This window comes from Marmota monax, unplaced genomic scaffold, assembly GCF_021218885.2.
Source record: "Marmota monax isolate L192 unplaced genomic scaffold, Marmota_monax_Labrador192_F-V1.1 WCK01_AAM20220418_F8-fsc00021, whole genome shotgun sequence".
Taxonomy (NCBI): Eukaryota; Metazoa; Chordata; class Mammalia; order Rodentia; family Sciuridae; genus Marmota; species Marmota monax.
This window is the reverse complement of record NW_026695228.1, coordinates 27207800-27226102: the sequence shown is the minus strand read 5'-3', so window position 1 is coordinate 27226102 and position 18303 is coordinate 27207800. Positions and strand designations below refer to the sequence as shown.

Genomic DNA, 18303 nt, shown 5'->3' with positions numbered 1-18303 from the left:
TGTCATGTGTAACTAATTAAAACAAATAAAAAATTATAAAAAACAAATTAGCACTGAATGTGTTGGTGCATGCCTGTAATCCCAGCAGATTGGTAGGCTGAGGTAGGAGCATCATAAATTCAAAACTAGGGCTGGGGTTGTGGCTCAGTGGTAGAGCACTTGCCTAGCATGTGTGAGACACTGGGTTCAGTCCTCAGCACCACATAAAAATAAATTAAAATTAAAAAATAAAGGTGTTTTATCCATCTAAAGCTAAAAAAAATAAATTCAAAACTAGCCTCAGCAACTTAGCGAGGCCCTAAGCAATTTAGCAAGACCCTGTCTCAAAAATAAATAAATATAAAGGGGTGGGGATGTGGCTCAGGGGTTATACACCCCTGGGTTCAATTCCTGGCAAAACCTCCCCAAATGTTGCATATTAGCATAGCAAAATAATCATCAATTCTTGAAGAATTCTTGATACACATTTCTTTTTCAAAATTTATTGGTGCTGGGGATCAAACCCAGGAATGCCAGATAAGTCCTTTACCACTGAGCCACATTCCCAGCCTAAGAAATCTTGATAAAATGTGTTAATAAATCAATGTGTAAAAATATCTTTATTATAAACTAAGAATAGCCAAAGCATACTGAACAATATAAATGACATTGGTGGCATCAAAATACCTGATCTCAAATTGTGCTACAGAGCTATAGTAACAAAAACAACATGTAATTGGCATAAAAATTCAAGAAGACCAATGAAATGGAAGACAAAAAGACAGTTTCACATAGGTACAGTCATTTGATTCTTGTCAAAAGTACAAAAACCATATATTGGAGAAAAGATAGCATTTTTAACAAATGTTGCTGAGAAAACTGGATTTCCATAAGTAGAAAAATGAAATTATATCCCTATCTCTCATCTGCACAAAAATCAACTAACAGTGGATCAAAAACCCTAGGAATTAGACCAGAAACACTACAACTGCTAGAAGAAAACATAGGGTCAACACTCCAACATATTGGCTCAGGCACGGACTTCCTTAATAAGACTCCTAAAGCTCGGGAAATAAAACCAAGAATCAAATACATCAAATAAATCAAGTAAATCAAATAAAACCAAGAAGTGGAACAGTATCAAATTACAAAGCTTCTGCACAGCAAAGGAAACAAGAGCATGAAGAGAGAGCCAACAGATGGGAGAAGATCTTTGCTAGTTAATCTTCCAACTGGAGATTAATATCCAGATACAGAAAAGAATTTAACACCACTTCCCCAAATAACCAAATCCATAAATGGACAAATGAACTAAACATCTCTCAAATGAAGAAAGTTATAAATATATGAAAACAATACATATATGAAAAAATATTCAACATCTGCAGTAATCAGGGAAATGTAAATCAAAACTACACTGGGATTTCATCTTATTCCAGTTAGCATGGCAACCATCAAGAACACAAATAACAATAAATGCTGGTTAGGATGTGGGGGAAAAGGTATACTCATGCATTCTTGATGGGACTGCAAATTAGTGCAATCACTTTACAGAGCAGTATATAGATTCTTTTTAAAAAAATTTTTATTATGGTTTTTTTTGTTGATTTGTAAGTTATTTTTTTAGCAGCTTCTTTTTTTAAGAGAGAGAGAGAGAGAGAGAGAGAGAGAGAGAATATTTTGACATTTATTTTTTAGTTTTCAGCGGACACAACATCTTTGTTTGTATGTGGTGCTGAGGATTGAACCCGGGCCGCATGCATGCCAGGCGAGTGCGCTACCGCTTGAGCCACATCCCCAGCCCCTGTAACTTATTTTTTAATGTTAATTTTAATTATTTATTTTTATATGGTGCTCAGAATCAAACCCAGTGCCTTGCACATGCTAGGCAAGTGCTCTGCCGCTGAGCCACAACCCTAGCCCCAGTATATAGATTCTTAAAGAGACCATAAATGGAACCACCATTTGACCCAGCCATCCCAATTTTCGGTATGTATCCAAAAACAAAAGAAAAAAAAACTACCCTAAAATCATCACACCACAGTGATACATGCATGTCAATGTTTATAGCAGTGCAATTCACAATAGCCAAGTTATGAAATCAGCCTAGGTGTCCCTCAATAGACAATTGGTAAACAAAAATGTGGTATATATACACAATGGAGTTTGACTCAGCCATAAAGATGATGAAATTATGTCATTTGCTGGTAAATAGATGAGACTGGAGAATATTATGCTGAGTGAAATAAGCCAGATTTAGAAAGTCAAGGATCGAGGGCTGGGGATGCGGCTCAAGCTGTGGCAGCGCTCGCCTGGCATGCGTGCGGCCTGGTTCGATCCTCAGCACCACATACAGACAAGGATGTTGTGTCCGCCAAAAACTAAAAAATTAAAAAAAAAAAAAAAAGTTGAATTCTCTCTCTCTCTCTCTCTGCCTCTCTCTTAAAAAAAAAAAAAAAAAAGTCAAGGATCAAATGTTCCCATGCAGAAACTAGAGAGAAATAAGCAATTTAAAAGGGGGTTCGTGGGACTCTCATGAAAATAGAAGGGAGAACAATGGAGAGAAAGGTGATCCAGACGAAGGGGGGAGGGATGGAAATGGGAAAAAGAGTGGCATGACATTGAATAAAGTATGTTATGGGCATGTATGAATGTATCACAATGAGTTCCAATTTTAAGTATATATAACTCCACCGTACTAATTAAAAAACCATAGAGGGAAGACCAACAGAGAAGAGGAAGGGGCTTAGGGGAGGGTATAGAACTGGGGACTGAAATGGAGCAAATTATGTGCATTTATGAATATGCCAAAATGAACCCCACATTTATGTATAACTATGATTTAAGATAAATATATATATTTTCTGGACTTTATTTTAATTTTTTTAGTTGTAGTTGGACACAATGTCTTTATTTTATTTATTTATTTTTATGTGATGCTGAGGATCGAACCCAGCGCCGTGCACATGCTAGGTTAGCGTTCTACCGCTGAGCCACAACCCCAGCCCCAAATATATATATAAATCTTTATTGTGGCTGGGGATGTAACTCATTGGTGGAATTCGTGCTTAAAATGCACAAGTCCTGGGTTCCATTTCCAACACCAAAAAAAAAAAAAAGAAAGAAAGAAAGAAAAAGGAAAAATATCTTTGTTAACTCTACAAATGCTACCCACTGAAAACCACAGCCAAGTGGCATTGCAGGAGAAATTCTAGAATTTTTGCTGAATAAATGAAGACTGCCTGATCTATCCAAATGGGAGTCCCCGGATCATCTGCTAAGACCTGAATAATAAAAATATATTTGAAGAAGAAACAATTCAAGGTTTCTAAAAATATATATAACTTTGAAAAGTAAAGCAATAGACAGGGTTTAGCAGGGTATCCAGATAAGAAATAGTTAAAAGACCCAGTGTATGGAGGGCACCGACCATTGATTGACAGATTTGCCAATGTGATATCATTCGAAGGGCTCTAGGGACGTGGGGGGCGGGGTTCCGGCCTATTCCGCCGTCCCCACCCTCGCGGGGGCTCGTCCCGCTGTACCGGCCCAGGGCAGCGTCATAACAGCCTGTGACCCCGCCTTGCTTCTGCCCTCGCGTCCCTCGGCGAGCCGACGTCGGGGGCCCTTCCCCGTGCACGCTGGACTAAACCAGAATCCCGGCCTTATCAGGTTCAATTGGTCTGAGGCTCGTGGCTGCGAGCCCCGCCCGCGTGCCCCGCCCGAGGCCGGGCGGAGGTGACGTCAGCGACCCCGCTCCCTTTTCATGACGCAATGTCCGCGCGACCCGGATCCTTCCGGCTTCTCCAGTTTTGGGAACGTCCAGTTCGGGGTCAGTTCCACGGAGGAAGGTGGAAGGAGTTGTTGCATGACCGAGTTGGCCTAGGCAGCGAAGGGACCTCGGCGCAAAGGCTGGTCCTCAGCCAGCGTCCAGCGGGGCCGAGAGGGCGGTCGTGCTGTGGGCCCGGGAAGTGACGTGAGCCTGCGTCCCGGTTATCTCATCTGCTGCCGTCCTCTCCAGTAGCTCCCTTTGTAAATTTTATTTTTCGAAAGAAAAGGACTTTCCGCAGTTAGAGTCGTGTTGACGTCGCGGTGTCCTCCCTCCTCTTGGACCTGGCGACTGCTGCGAGTCGGGGTGAGCCCTGCGAGAAAACTGGTTCGGGGCTGAAGCTGTAGCTGGGTGGCGGAGCGCTTGCTCAGGTCCAGAGCGTGGGTTCCACGCCATGCCCCGGGCGCGAGGTGGCGAAGTTTCCTGAGGACCTTTTTCCCCCCTCTTAGGCAATTCAATGTTTCAAATGAGAGTGTGCCGCCTTTGCGCATCAGATAGTTACCTTTTCATACTCTACTTTGTTAGAAAGGTGAAGGTACTTTCTTAGGTGCCGAAGGTGTGCCTAGTTTTGTATGTGAACACGAACGTTTGTAGAACACAAGCCTTTTTATAAACAAAACCACGAATTTACAGGCATTCCCTTCATCCGAACTTCCTAAGGCTGTACATCCATCCCCACAGAATTTAAGAACCGTGCCTTCAGTAAGGAAGGAGGCTTTACTGCACTAGGAATAGTTTATCTTTGACAAGATAGTTGGACTAAAAATACATAAACAAATGTAATAAGAAACCTTGGATTTTAGATTCAACAATATCCAAAACCGAACAATGTGACTAAATTAACATTTGAATGAGTAGATATTAGACAATACTATGTATATTAATTTTCTTTTTATGGATTTGTGTGTGATGAGGATTGAACCCAGGGCCTGGTGCATGCATTTTACCAATGAGATATTCACCCAGCCCACTATTCATTTTCTTGAATTAAAAAAAACTATTGTGAATTTAATCCCTTTTTTTAGGAGATGCATTACCAAGTATTTAATGTTCCAATATCATCATATTTACAGTTTATTTTCAACAGGCTTGCTTTCAAATACAATAAAATGTGTGTGGGGGAAAAAGAAAACATGAAAAAAATGCTAAAAATTAGTGGACCTATTTGTTATGATTTAGATATGAGGTGTTCCCCCAAAAGCCCATGTCTGAGACAATACAAGAAAATTCACAAGTGAAATGACTGGGCTGTGAGAGCCTTACATCAAGTCAGTGAATGGTGGTGATAAGTAGGCAGGTAGGGTAGGCTGGAAGCGATAATAGGTAATTGGTAGCATGTCTTTTGGGTCTGTATTTTGTCCCTGGTGAGCAGAGCTCTCTCTGCTTCCTGATTGCCATGACTTGAGCTGCTTTCCTCTTCCACACCCTTCTGCTATGGTGCTCTGCCTCACTTTGTGCCAAAGCAGCAGAGTCAGCCACCTATGGACTGAGACCTCTGAAACCATGAGCACCAAATAAACTTTTACTCCTCCACATATTTCTTATTGGATCTTTTGATCATAGTGGCGAAAAGCTGACACAAACACTACTATAGTGTGTGCATATTATATGTTATGTTCAAATGACCTGTTAGTAGCTTCACATTTTTTCCAAAGAAAAATGTGGGGAAAATATACTTCGCCCTTTATAATAAACTGGTGAATGTGTTTCCCTGAATTCTGTGAGAGGCTCAAGCAAATTAATTGAACTTGAGGAGGGGTTTATGGGAACCCTGATTATAGCTAGTAAGAAGCACCAGTAATTAAAGGTGTTGGGGTGGGGGGTGGGCAGAGGGTGTTGTTCAATGGTTGAGTGCTTGCCTAGCGTGCAGAACGCTCTGAGTTCAATCCCCAGTACCAAAATAAATTTAGTAAATAGATAAGTAAAGGCAGTTTTAGGGACTGAGCCCTCAACCTGTGAGATCTAATACTATCTCCAGGTAGACAATGTCAGAACTGAATTGAATTGGAGGATTGTTGCAGAAAGAATTATTTGCTGTGTGTGAGGAATATTCCAACACATCTGGTTTCAGAAGTGATCTATGTTGTGAGAGTATTTGGAGAAGAAATTGAATTTGGGTTGGTTGGTGTTTCTTATACATGTACACAGTCTGCTCTTCATTTCTGGACCTCAGAAAGCCTAGACACTCAATAAGACTTCTCCCTGATTAGATCAAGTCCACTAGGATATTTTTCCCATTGATAAACAAAACTAACTCACTGGGGACTTTAATTACATTTACATAATCCCTGCACGTTTACCATATTTCTGTTAGAAACAGGTTAGAGGGTTAGATAACATAAGGGTATTATCCAGGAGGGTGTCTACCAGAAGGTGGAGATCGCTGGGTCATATAATTGTGCCTCTTGGGGAAAGCAGTCCCAAATAGGGGCAGAAATCTCCAAAGTGTTCTATGTTATTGGGATTGGAAGCAAAATGTCTGTCAATAGAGCCATTTCTACCCTTATTCATCAATCTTGGGCCCATGTAATCTGGTTGTGGGGGAGACAGTACCATGTAAGACTCTAATTCAAAGCACTGTGTCATATGAGACAGAATGCCACCCTTTCTTAAAGTTGTCTCACAGCAGGCCCTGCAGCTGAGTTTTCGGGAAGGCATTCCCCCTCATTTAGATCAGCTACTTCTCAATAATGGGGAATGTGTTAAGACTAGTTGATTGCAGAGACTACTCCCATTGTTGCACTAAATTGCACTGGAATGGTTTCCCTAGCCAGTGCCATGTGAGTGCTGTCACTGTGGCTAAAGTATTTTGTGAGCCCATGGATGGTGGTACCACCTGAAGTGTAACCAACAGAGAGTTGATGTGGCCTTGTGATGTTGATGTCTAAGTGCCAACACTTGATTTCTGCTGCTCTGGTTTTGACTTTTGCCATTGGAATAGAGGAACTCTGTGTGCATTTCAGTGATGGTATCAGTACATGAATATCTGGCATAATTTTTTTGTTATCTCCATAAAGAAAGTATTGTCTTCTGGATCATCAACATAGATTGGGGTAAGGGTGGGAGGGGTGTGGAAATCAGCTGGCAAATTCAGTAGAACTTTCCTGTTTCTAGGATCCCTTCTGTCACATTATGCCAGGGAAGTTCTGGCATGTCAGCCTCACTAACTGTAGGTCATCGTTGAATCCAAGTTTTAGTCGCCTAGCTAATTTAGCTGTTAAAGTCGTACCCAGGGCAACCCCTCTTGGGGTCCTCCTCCTGCCCCTGCAGGAGTTGTTTCTATCTTCGCACTTAAATAAATCTTATTCCTTAAAAAAAAAAAAAAAAAAAGGTCGCACTGAGGCAAGAGGTTTGCAAGTTTGAGGCCAACCTTAACCACGTAGGAAGACCCTAAGCAACTTAGACCCTGTCTCAAAAAATAAAAAGGGCTGAGGTTGTGGCTCAGGAGTTAAACACCCCTGGGTTCAATCCCCAGTACAAAAACAAACAAAAAATAAATAAATATACAATTCAAGGGCTGAGGATTAGCTCAGTGGTATTAGAGTGCTTGCCTAGCATGTGTGAGGCCCTGAGTTCCATCTCCAGCACTGCAAGGAAAAAAATAAAGAAATAAATTTTAATTCTTTTCCATCATACTAGCTTCATATAAAATGAACGTTAACACATGTGATGAGACAGTACATTGTGGTGCTCTAGACATTGCAGGTCTAGACCAACTTCTAATCGTCCTGGAATGTGACAGCAACCTCAGGTGATCAGGACCACTTTAGCTACAGTTGGGCCCTGGTTCACCACTTCCTAAATGGGTGATATGGAACAAATCCTTTTATTGTTTGAATCTAGTTTTTTTCCAGCATTAAATAGGGATTTGATGTCTACGGTGAATGGTTGGAAAGATACATAAGTCAGTCTGTCTCCCCTGTGCCCTCACGCGCCTCTCTCTCTCTCCACACACACACACACACACACACACACACACACGTGTGTGTGTGTGTGTGTGTGTGTGTATACTGACCTCTAGTGTAAATGCATACTTTCTGGTCCTCAGTAAATGATAGTGGGTGTTATTAATACTTATGTTAACAGGTTACACTGTATTTAGTGGCTTTCTTTATATCATCTGTGGCGAGTAAGCCAATGTTTGATGACAAATGATGAAGTACTGCTCTATAAGGAAGAATGGAGATTTCCCTTATCCTCCAAGATTCATAAGCTGCCTGTAGTGGTCTTGGCATCTAGGAAAACAGCGTTCCAGAAAACTTTGCCTTCATCCTCACAGAATGATGGTTATTGATTGGCCCCTGACCAGTCCTGTTAATGTTCTTTTATAGAGATTCTGCTTTATATCCACCTTGTGTAACAGAGCCCATTGGCCCAGGCCTGAGCAGCCACACCACCCAGCTTTTTATTTTTTGTTTTTTTGGAGATGCCAAAGTAGGCTAGATAATACTGTTGTGCATATGAGCCCCCTGGTGTATGTGCTGCATGATATCCTTGAGAATTTTCATCATGGATAAATGAAGACAATTTCTCTGAATTTAAGTTTGCTTACCTGTAAAATGAACTATCGTAGTTTTTGTAATGGGCAGTACCACTCACCATCCCTTTTTCTAGCTCTAGGTGAGACAGGACTGCTCTAGCATTCTATGATAGTAGTACACATATGAGAGAGAGAGAGAGAGAGCGCTTTTCAAATGTGCAGGATTACATGGCAGTTTCATGGTAGGATGGAATGGCTTCTAGGCATGTAAGTGTAGGAATTAGGGTAGTACCGATTCTCATGCCTTCTTTCTTTTCCAGGAGCAGTTCTTTTCAGGGATCCATTCAGCCTACTTGAAGAAAAGATAAAAGCAGAAAAGATGGCAGACTGCCTGATAAACTATTACCAGGTATGCAGAAACTGTCGAACAGAATGACATGCTTGCCTCCACCAGGCACATTTTCTTCTAGACAGACTTATCTCCACAACTATTTAAAGTCAGTAGAGCCTCAATCAAATAAGTCCCCAGATGAATTTACAGGAATGGTGTCTTCTTATCAATGAGGTGTTATCTGAAAATCATCCCAATATTTCAGTAATTACTAAGCAATGATGACACTAATGGTGACAAGGGTATGGTGTGATTCTTCTTTTGCCAAGTACTCTGCCAGATGTTAAGAAAGAAAAAAGTGTCCTTTTCCATAAAAGACTATTCATTTGTCCTGTTTATCAAGCATATGATAGGAGTATACTTTAATAGAAGGAAATAAGGGGCTGGGGATGTGGCTCAAGCGGTAGCGCGCTCACCTGGCATGCGTGCGGCCCGGGTTCGATCCTCAGCACCACATACAAACAAAGATGTTGTGTCCGCCGAAAAACTAAAAAATAAATATAAAAAAAAATAGAAGGAAATAAGAAAAGAGCTTCTAGTCTAAGTGTGGTGCGATAAATTCATTTTTCAGTAGAGCCATAAAAACCATATGATTCAGGAGATGGGCAGTAAGTGCATGTGGATAGAGAAAGAGTTCCTGGGACCATTGAACTTTGCAATAGACAGTGAAAACCATCAGATCCTTGCATAGGCATTGGCCTCACTTCCTCGTTCTTTAGTCAACATTGATAGAGATATTACTATTATAACTTATTACTCAGGCTGCCATGTGTTTAACAATTTAGGACTTGGTGACCTTTGAGGATGTGGCTGTGAACTTCACTCAAGAAGAGTGGATTTTATTGGATCAGACTCACAGAGACCTATACAGAGATGTGATGCTGGAGAACTACCAGAACCTGGTCTCGTTGGGTAAGACTGCCATCATTCCTTGTAGCTCTTAGGGAAGAAATGGATGTTCTGTCCTTAAAGTACTGCACAATCAGTGATCTCAACACCAAATACATTGGGAAACAATAGGAACATAGTCTTTACCCTAATTCAGTGGTCCCCCTTTATCCATGGGGGATATGTCTCAAGATCCCCAGTGGAGTTCTGAAACCAAACTCATACAAATTCAAAATAATATTTTAAGATGTGACAGTGAAAATAGCATGTATTTCTTTTTCCTTCTTCACAGTTTCACAGGTTGAAGATTCCTTCTTATGTAGATATTAGAAACCTTAGCATATGATATTTTTTCTTTTCCTTATTAAGCCAAGATCTTTCAACTTTTAGATTAAATGGAGCACTGTGGCTTCTCTTTGGCATGTTCAAATTGTCATCATAATTACAGTCTGCTTTGGGTCCGTTATTATTAGGTAAGACAAGGGTTATTTACACAAAAGCACTGCTACACTGTGACAGTCAACTTGATAAGTGAGATGGCTTGTTAAAGACTAATGGGCAGGTAGCATACGAAGTATGGCTGTGATGGATAAAGGGATAATTCATATCCCATGGATAGGACAGAATAGAATATTGTGAGCTTTCATAAGCTACTCAGAACATTGTGTGGTGAGCCGTTCTAATTAGACCGTGGCCGCCATTAGAAGATGGTGCCGGCTTCCACTGTGGCCTGTGATAAACAACACCTAATATGGAGAATTGGCACGCAATCCCTTCCCACCCTAAAGGTCCACGTGGCAGCTTGGGATTGGTATGCGGGAGGCTTTATTAGGCTGTGCTTGGGCGCTCAGCGGGGGGGTCACTAGAAGATGATACATGAATCAAGGCCTGAATAAACTGCTGAAAGAAGAATCCTGTGTCGTGTTTTCCCTTGCCAGCGAGGGGTCGCGACAACATTGTGTGATTTAAAACTTCCAAATTGTTTATTTTTGGAATTTACTACTTAATATTTATGGACCTTAGTTGATGGTAGGTAACTAAAACTGCAGGAAGCAAAACCATGATCTAACATGGTGGTTCTCAAAATGTGGTCCAAGATGAACAAATCACTGTGATCCTGTTAGAAATGTAAATTATCAGTTTCTTCCTTTGACATACTGAATCAGAAATTCCAGATAGATCCGTGTCAGTGCATGTTAGCAAGCCACCCATTTGTATCTAATGCATTAAAATTTGTGATTTCTGGTATAGTTTTTCCCCAGAAAAACAAGGATCTTTTTGTTTCACTTTACTTTCTGTTTGATTCAGTGTTAGTGTTTTGTTTGTTAGCATTAATTTGGGTCTTCAGAATTCCAAGATAACTAATCATTTTTGGGTACAGAAAGAGATGATACTTGCATACTTCACTCTTTTGAAATAATTCTTCTGCTTTCATTAGAAACAGTATTATTAGAACTATACTGTTTTATCATCTGTTGCATGAACCTATTTCATGAATATCTTTCCCCATGTACAGGATGTGAACCCACCAAACCCAGTCTCATCTCATGGTTAGAACAAGAAGAGGATATGCAGACAGGAGATCTCCAAGGTGAGTGAGTCTGGAGGGCAACTGTGATCAAGGAGAAGTTTATTGAGTTTGGAAGGATCATGAAACTTTTTAAGGTGTACTTGATTTAAGAAGGTTCAGGACATTACTCTGAGAAGGTAGAAAATCTCAGCTTCTCATACTCTGTCTACTCAGACTTTCCTGTGATCTCCAAAATGAACTGTTGTCTTTTTTTTAAAATCACTTTTTCATTTGTTATTTGTCTAGATCTTTTCTTCTTTTCATGCCTGATAATATTATTCTTGTTTACCATCAGTTCTAATTTTTAAAGAATCAGTTTATAATAAACTATTTAAGACTATGATCCACAACTTTACTGTTGCCAAATTTGATCTAGTTAAAATGCTCAAACATTGCTTTTTTCCCCCCATATTTTTTTCCTTTATCTTTTTTGTTGTTGTTGTTGTTTGGTTTGTTTGGTTTGGTTGGTTGGTTTGTTCTTTTGGCTCTAGGGATTGAACCCAGGAATGCAAGACAAGTGCTGTACTGGTTTCCAACACCAGCCCACTTTTTTTTATACCATGTTTAATTTGAAAACAAATACAGTGGCTGGGCATGTGGCACACAAGGCTGAGGCAGGAGGATCACAAGTTCAAAGCCAGCCTCAGCAACTTAGCAAAACCCTGTCTCTAAATAAAATATAAAAAGGGCTATGGGTGTGGCTCCAATCCCTGGTACCCCCCCCCCCCAAAAAAAAAAGAAGAAGAAGAAAGAAAAGAAAGAATGTTAAAACAAATACATATAAGCCCTATTATTTTAAATTTCTACAATCTACCATTTCTTTCTCCAAATCTTAAATTTGTCTTCTGATCATATTTAGAAAGGAAAATGCACGTTAGCACTGAAGAGGCAGCATTTCAGCAGAATATTTTGAGGGAACGAATTTCCAGTGGGATACAAATGGTAAGATTAACAAAAGATGTTGTTGTTTTCCACACTCAGAGAAGATGTGAATTCTGTTATAGATAGTAACATTCATCCAAGTGGGAGGGAAGCAATATGTCAGGAGAGATACTTTGAATATAATATCAATTTTGAGTATAATATCAATAGTATCCCAAACTATTGTGAAGCCAGTTCCTTCAGGGATCCCACAAGTACACAGTCCCACATATCTTGGAATTCTGGACATAGGAGTTTTTAAAGCAATTATCTTAATCTTTTTAACATTAGAACAGATATCACAGAATTTTAGTCCTATTGTTCCTTCATTGAGTACTATAGAATTGACATGGCAATAATTATATGAAAGAATGAAAATGGTGAAATTTATAATAACCCTCTAAATACATTCTTTATTCATCATTCAACCATTTGTCAATAGGGAGAAGGTTGCAGTATTGGTGAATCCTCATTTATCATACTTGAAAAAGATGGGGAATTCTCTTATAGAAAATCTGTATCAATGAGACTTGTTTTTTTTGTTTCCGTGGTGCTGGGAATCAAACCAAGACCTTGAGCTAGGCAAGCATTCTACCACTGAGCTGCATTCCTGGCCCAAGAGATGCTTGAGAGAAATAACATTTATCCTAGCAGGGGAAATGTCTCTAAAGGGATCCTGAGATCCTGAATGTGATGAATTTAGGATACCCTAATCCAAGCTCAAAATCTGGAGCTTCAGAGTTCTTAGAAGTACACTTTCCCACATATAAAGTTGGGTACTGAGATTCTTAAAAGAATTTTATGAAAATGTACAGGAATTATCCTAAGACTAAAATAGATGGTTCAGAATCCTTGCAGTATTCCTTCATTCAATTTGAGAGAAGTTCACAGAGTAGGAATTCCTATACATGTAATAAAAACAGTAAGAATCAATTATGTTTTATTTTTGCTTTCAGATAGGTAAAATCCATTTCATTTGAAAAAAATCTTTAACCATATTTCATCCCTTATCAGCAGGTGGGAAACCAAAGTGCAGGGGAACTCTGTAACTATCTGCAATATGGAGAAATCTTCAGTGAACACTCATATTTCAAGACACACATGAAAATTCAAAATTCAAGGAACCCTTGTGACTCTAATCAGTATGGAAGGTATTTTCCTACTCCTCACAAAACCTCTACTGAACAGACACTCTCTGCATTGAGTCAGTGTGAAAGAGCTTTTAGCCTGACTCCAAATGATGTTTACCAGAAAACCATCACACAAGACAAATCCTTTGAATGCAATGACTATGCCTTCCTCAATCAGCCATACTTTCAGGCTTATTTGAGAAATCACAATGGAGAAAAACTCTTTGAATTGAAGCAGTATGCAGGAGATTTTACATTTCCCACAAGTGGAACTGTGCCTATTCAAATGTATACCATAAAAGCCTATGAGTGTAAAGTTTGTGGGAAAGTATTTGGATATTCTTCAAACCTAAATAGTCACATGCGAACCCACACTGGGGAAAAACCCTATGAATGTAAGGTTTGTGGAAAAGTATTTGGTTATTCTTCAAATCTTAACAGTCACATGCGAACCCACACAGGGGAGAAACTCTATGAATGTAAAGAATGTAGGAAGTCCTTCACTACTTCTTCAAGCCTAACTGAACATTTCAGAATTCATACTGGAGAGAAACCCTATAAATGTAAAGAATGTGGAAAAGCCTTCACTAAACGCTCAGGCCTTACCACACACGTACAAACACACACCGGAGAGAAGCCCTATGTATGTAAGGCATGTGGGAAAGCCTTTACTGCCGCTTCAAACCTAACTGAACATTTAAGAATTCATACTGGAGAGAAACCCTATCAATGTGAGGAATGCGGTAAAGCCTTCCATGCTTCTTCCTACCTGCGTAAACATGTAAGAACTCACACTGGAGAGAAGCCCTATGAATGTGAAAAATGCGGGAAAGCCTTCCATGCTTCCTCATACTTACGGAAACATGTAAGAACTCACACTGGAGAGAGACCTTATCAATGTAGAGAATGTGGGAAAGCCTACAAAAGGTGTTACTTGCTAACTGAACATTTAAAAACTCACACGGTGGAGAAGCCCTTTGAATGTAAGTTATGTGGAAAATCCTTTAGAAGTTCTGCCTGCCGTAATAAACACATTCGAATTCATACTGGAGTAAAACCTTATAAATGTAAATACTGTGGGAAAGCTTTCACTGTTTCCTCAAGTCTAGCTGAACATGTAAGAACTCACACTGGAGAGAGGCCCTATGAATGTAAGGAATGTGGGAAAGCCTTCACAACTTCCTCATGTCTCATTGTGCACATAAGAACCCACACTGGAGAGAAACCTTATGAATGTAAGGAATGTGGGAAAGCCTACAAAAGGTGTTATCTGCTGACTGAACATGTAAAAACTCACACAGGGGAAAAGCCCTTTCAGTGTAAGGTATGTGGAAAATTTTTTGGAAATTCCTCATGTCTTAATAAGCACATTCGAATTCATACTGGAATAAAACCATATAAATGTAAGTATTGTGGGAAAGCCTTTACCGTTTCTTCAAGCCTAGCTGAACACGTAAGAACTCACACAGGGGAGAAACCCTATGAATGTAAGGAATGTGGGAAATCCTTCACTACATCCTCAAACCTATATCACCATGTAAGAATTCACACTAGGGAGAAGCCCTGTAAATATCAGGAATGTGAGAACACCTATAATAGGCTTTATTTGCTAACAGAACATTTAATAACTCAAACTGAACAGAAACCCTTTGAATGGAAGGAATGCCGAAAATCCTTTAGGAGTTCTTCACGTCTTAATCATCACACTGGAATTTTTACTGATGAAAAACCTTATTAATGTGAAGAATGTGGAACAGCCCTCAATTATGCCAGTTTATTTCAAAGGATTGAAAGACCTCTATTCTCAAGATGCCCCATGAATTTAAGAATTGTGTTAGAATCATTGGAATCTGATCATGATGCAGTATTGTGAGAACTCATCCTGGAGCCATATAATGTAACAAACATGAAAATCCTAATTCTCAGGGACCTATTAAAAATATAGGCTCTTCCACTGGAGAGAAAACACTGTTGATGTATGATATGTGGAAAAGTTGTAATTGTTAAATACTTTGATGTTCATTTGACCTCACAGTGGAGAAAAACTTTATTGTAAAGGCAAGGAAGGATGCAAAGTCAATTTTTTACATATTATCCTTCAGCCTTTAAAAACAGCGATTTACACACAAGAAAAAGTAAATGTTTAGATATGGAAATTGCATCCCCACCCCTGAAATCTTGTATGTTGACAGACATACCACCTTCTGAATGATTCTTTACATTTATTTTGAATATTTATGAGTCCACCTTGATCATTCCTGGTGGGATATATCTGTTTCTTGTATAGCAAAACCATTCCAGTCAAGGTGCTAGACCTTTCAGGTGGCATCTAGCCAAAAATGAGCCTTTTGGAAACAAAAGTATCCTATACTATTTGTTTATTTGTTGTTCCTGGGATTGAACTCAGGGCCTCACACATGCCAAGTATATACTCTACCACTGAGTTGCACCCCCAGCACAAATCCTATTTTAGCATTGAAGATTCTCTCGTCATGCTTTTAAACATGGTTCACTAATAGTAACTCATACTAGCCAAATTTAGGCTATAATATAGATCTCAATGTTGTTCAAATGCTCTTGCTCTTCTCTTACCTAATTTTTTTATTCATATTAAAAAGGGGCATGTGGAAAAAAGGTTGAGTGAATAGCTGGTAGTGTGACAGACCTCAGTTTCATGGCTGTGGAGGGAGAGCCAGATCCTTGGACCTGAGAATAGGAATTCCTTTAACTCAGAGAGGGAGGGAGGGAGAGACCTATATTTTCTTTTTCTTTATAGATTCACTCCATGATTGGAAAATAAATCATATTCCTGAGTCAAACAACAGCTTGGACTGACAACTAGACCTTCTGGATTTGCCCTTTCATGTAAGATGAAAAATAGCAAGAACTCTGGACATGGCTGGTATCATGTTCTGCTATGCTGGAAATCATCACTGACTTTGAATATGGCCTTTCACAGACCAACTCAACCAGATTTCAGTCTGAGTGACCCAACATTTATATATGCTTGAGCAACTTTGGATTCTGTCATGTGCTGCCATCAGGGCTGCAGCCCTTTCTTTGGCTTTTAATCCAGCCAGTGTAGAGGTATTCCAAATCACACTAAACAATAATCCTGAACAGAAGAGACCTGTGCACTTTCATGTTCCATGTGTTTCTTGTGAGGAGTGGTAATGGAATGGTTCTCTTGTGGGTGTGAGTGTTACTGTTAGGCACAATTGTTATTGCCATTACCTATTGGCAATGACAATAAAGGTGATCACATCAATCTGGACTGCCTTGTGTGGGTGGTTATGGCTCATGAATTTGCCTTAGACGCCATCTTACTGACTGAAATGAGACCTGAAGGTCCCTCTGGAACTCGTTGATAGTTGCCTGATGATGAGCACATGTGGGTGACGGGTGAAGTCATTAGTGCAGGTTGGCCTCGTCCTTCAGTTTGGACTCCAAGTGACAGTATCATTAACAAATGACAGTATAGTGTTCACAGCCCAGACATTGCCCTGCCTGAGAAACTCACTGCTGGTGAAGACATCACCTCACTCAAACACCTTGCCACTGGAGAGGACTTCCTCCTCTGCACTGGAGATGAGTTCAGATTCACCAGAACCTTCTTTGTAGCAATGCCTGTGCGCTGGTGCTCCTCAAGCACAAATTGCACACAAAACATTTGCTTTTCTTAATTTGATATTTGGGGTTTGATTGGTGTGCCCGAGCTTGCTGTCAGCTTAGCCTGTGACCCTAGTATAATGTTACAGGGTTTGAGTGGGGCGTGCCCATCAAGGATAGTATCCATAAGCCAATCATCTTATGCCTAATGTAACCACACTATGAGGATGTTCTAAATATTGCTATCATCAGGAAGGGTCTTTGTCCCTAGGGGAGGGGGTTTCTAAGTTAGAAGTTCCATGTCGAAGCTCCTGGCTATCAGTTTCCTGGCCTGGCAGCTTGGCATCACTAACCACAAGTGCTAAGGATGTGTTTTCACTAACGGCTTGCTAGAGCAGAGCATCCCATCCTGCAGGCGTTCCTATCAGGCTTGAACAAGTGTAGATTCTTCAAGCACTCTGAGCTGCTCATAGCTGCTAGCTGTAAACTGAAAGATATTACAACATAATGTCAGCCAAAACATACAGCTCTATACCCCATCCCTTTAGGAAAATCTGATAGAAGATACTGCTACCTCTTAGAGAGATTACTATCTGCAGTTCTGAAAGTTAACAGGAATTTTTTTTTTTTTTTTTTTTTTTTTTTTGGTTTCCCAGGTGTCACCTGCTACATGTCAGTCAATGTCATTCACTTGCCTACAATCTCCAGGCAATCCTGTGGTGGCAGTTAAACATAACAGACTTTGAGAACTAGAATGTGAGGTAGACCAGCCTTTCAGACACAAATAGCATTGCAGAAAGCTTTGAAAATAATTCAAAGTGTAGCTCAGTGGTAGAGTACTTGCCTAGAATGTGTGAGGCACTGGGTTCAATCATAAAAATAAATAAATAAATAAAGGCATGCTGTCCATCTACAACTACAATAAAAATTTTAAAACAAAAAAACAGTACTATGTGTCATAACAACCAAATGCAGGCAACAATAGATCGCATGTGACTACATACCATCTGGGCTAAGTTTGTAGTAGGCCATGCCATCTAGATTTGTGTAAATCTAAGATATTTGTGAAATGATGAAATTGCCCAAAAGTGCAGTTCTCAGAATTCACTCCCATGGCACATGACTATTTGAAAAATAGGTCTGGTGTGATAGCACACACATGTAGTATCAGTGACTCGGAGGCTGAGGTAGGAAGATGGCAAGTTTGAGGCCAGTCTCAGCAAACTAGCAAGACCCTGTCTTAAATAAGTTTTTTTTTTTTTTTAAGTGCTGAGGATATAGCTTAGTGACAGGGTACCCCTGGTTCAATCTCTAGTATCAGAAGAAAAAATTTTCTCAGATTTGGTGAACAACACAGGTACAAGATGTTCAGTGAACACAAAACATAAATAAAACTAATCCCAAAAATGTAGTGAAAGCTAAAAATAAAAAATCTTGAAAAGATACTGAGAAAACTCACATGAATGCTTGTAGAAAAATTCCATTTATTTCTCAACTGAAATCATA

General features: G+C 39.8%; 1 protein-coding gene across 1 annotated transcript in view; it reads left to right on the top strand.

The window, feature by feature from the left end:
* The window catches only part of LOC124087735 (zinc finger protein 778), a 44055-nt gene extending 27593 nt beyond the window's left edge, over window positions 1–16462 (top strand). The window contains exons 8-14 of the mRNA XM_058576596.1: window positions 3449–3667; window positions 4054–4114; window positions 8609–8697; window positions 9465–9591; window positions 11084–11158; window positions 11997–12079; window positions 13073–16462. Coding sequence (XP_058432579.1) covers window positions 3449–3667; window positions 4054–4114; window positions 8609–8697; window positions 9465–9591; window positions 11084–11158; window positions 11997–12079; window positions 13073–14926 — 2508 coding nt within the window. The 3' untranslated portion in view covers window positions 14927–16462. The remainder of the gene's footprint in view (window positions 1–3448; window positions 3668–4053; window positions 4115–8608; window positions 8698–9464; window positions 9592–11083; window positions 11159–11996; window positions 12080–13072) is intronic.
* The last annotated feature ends 1841 nt before the right edge of the window (window positions 16463–18303 follow it).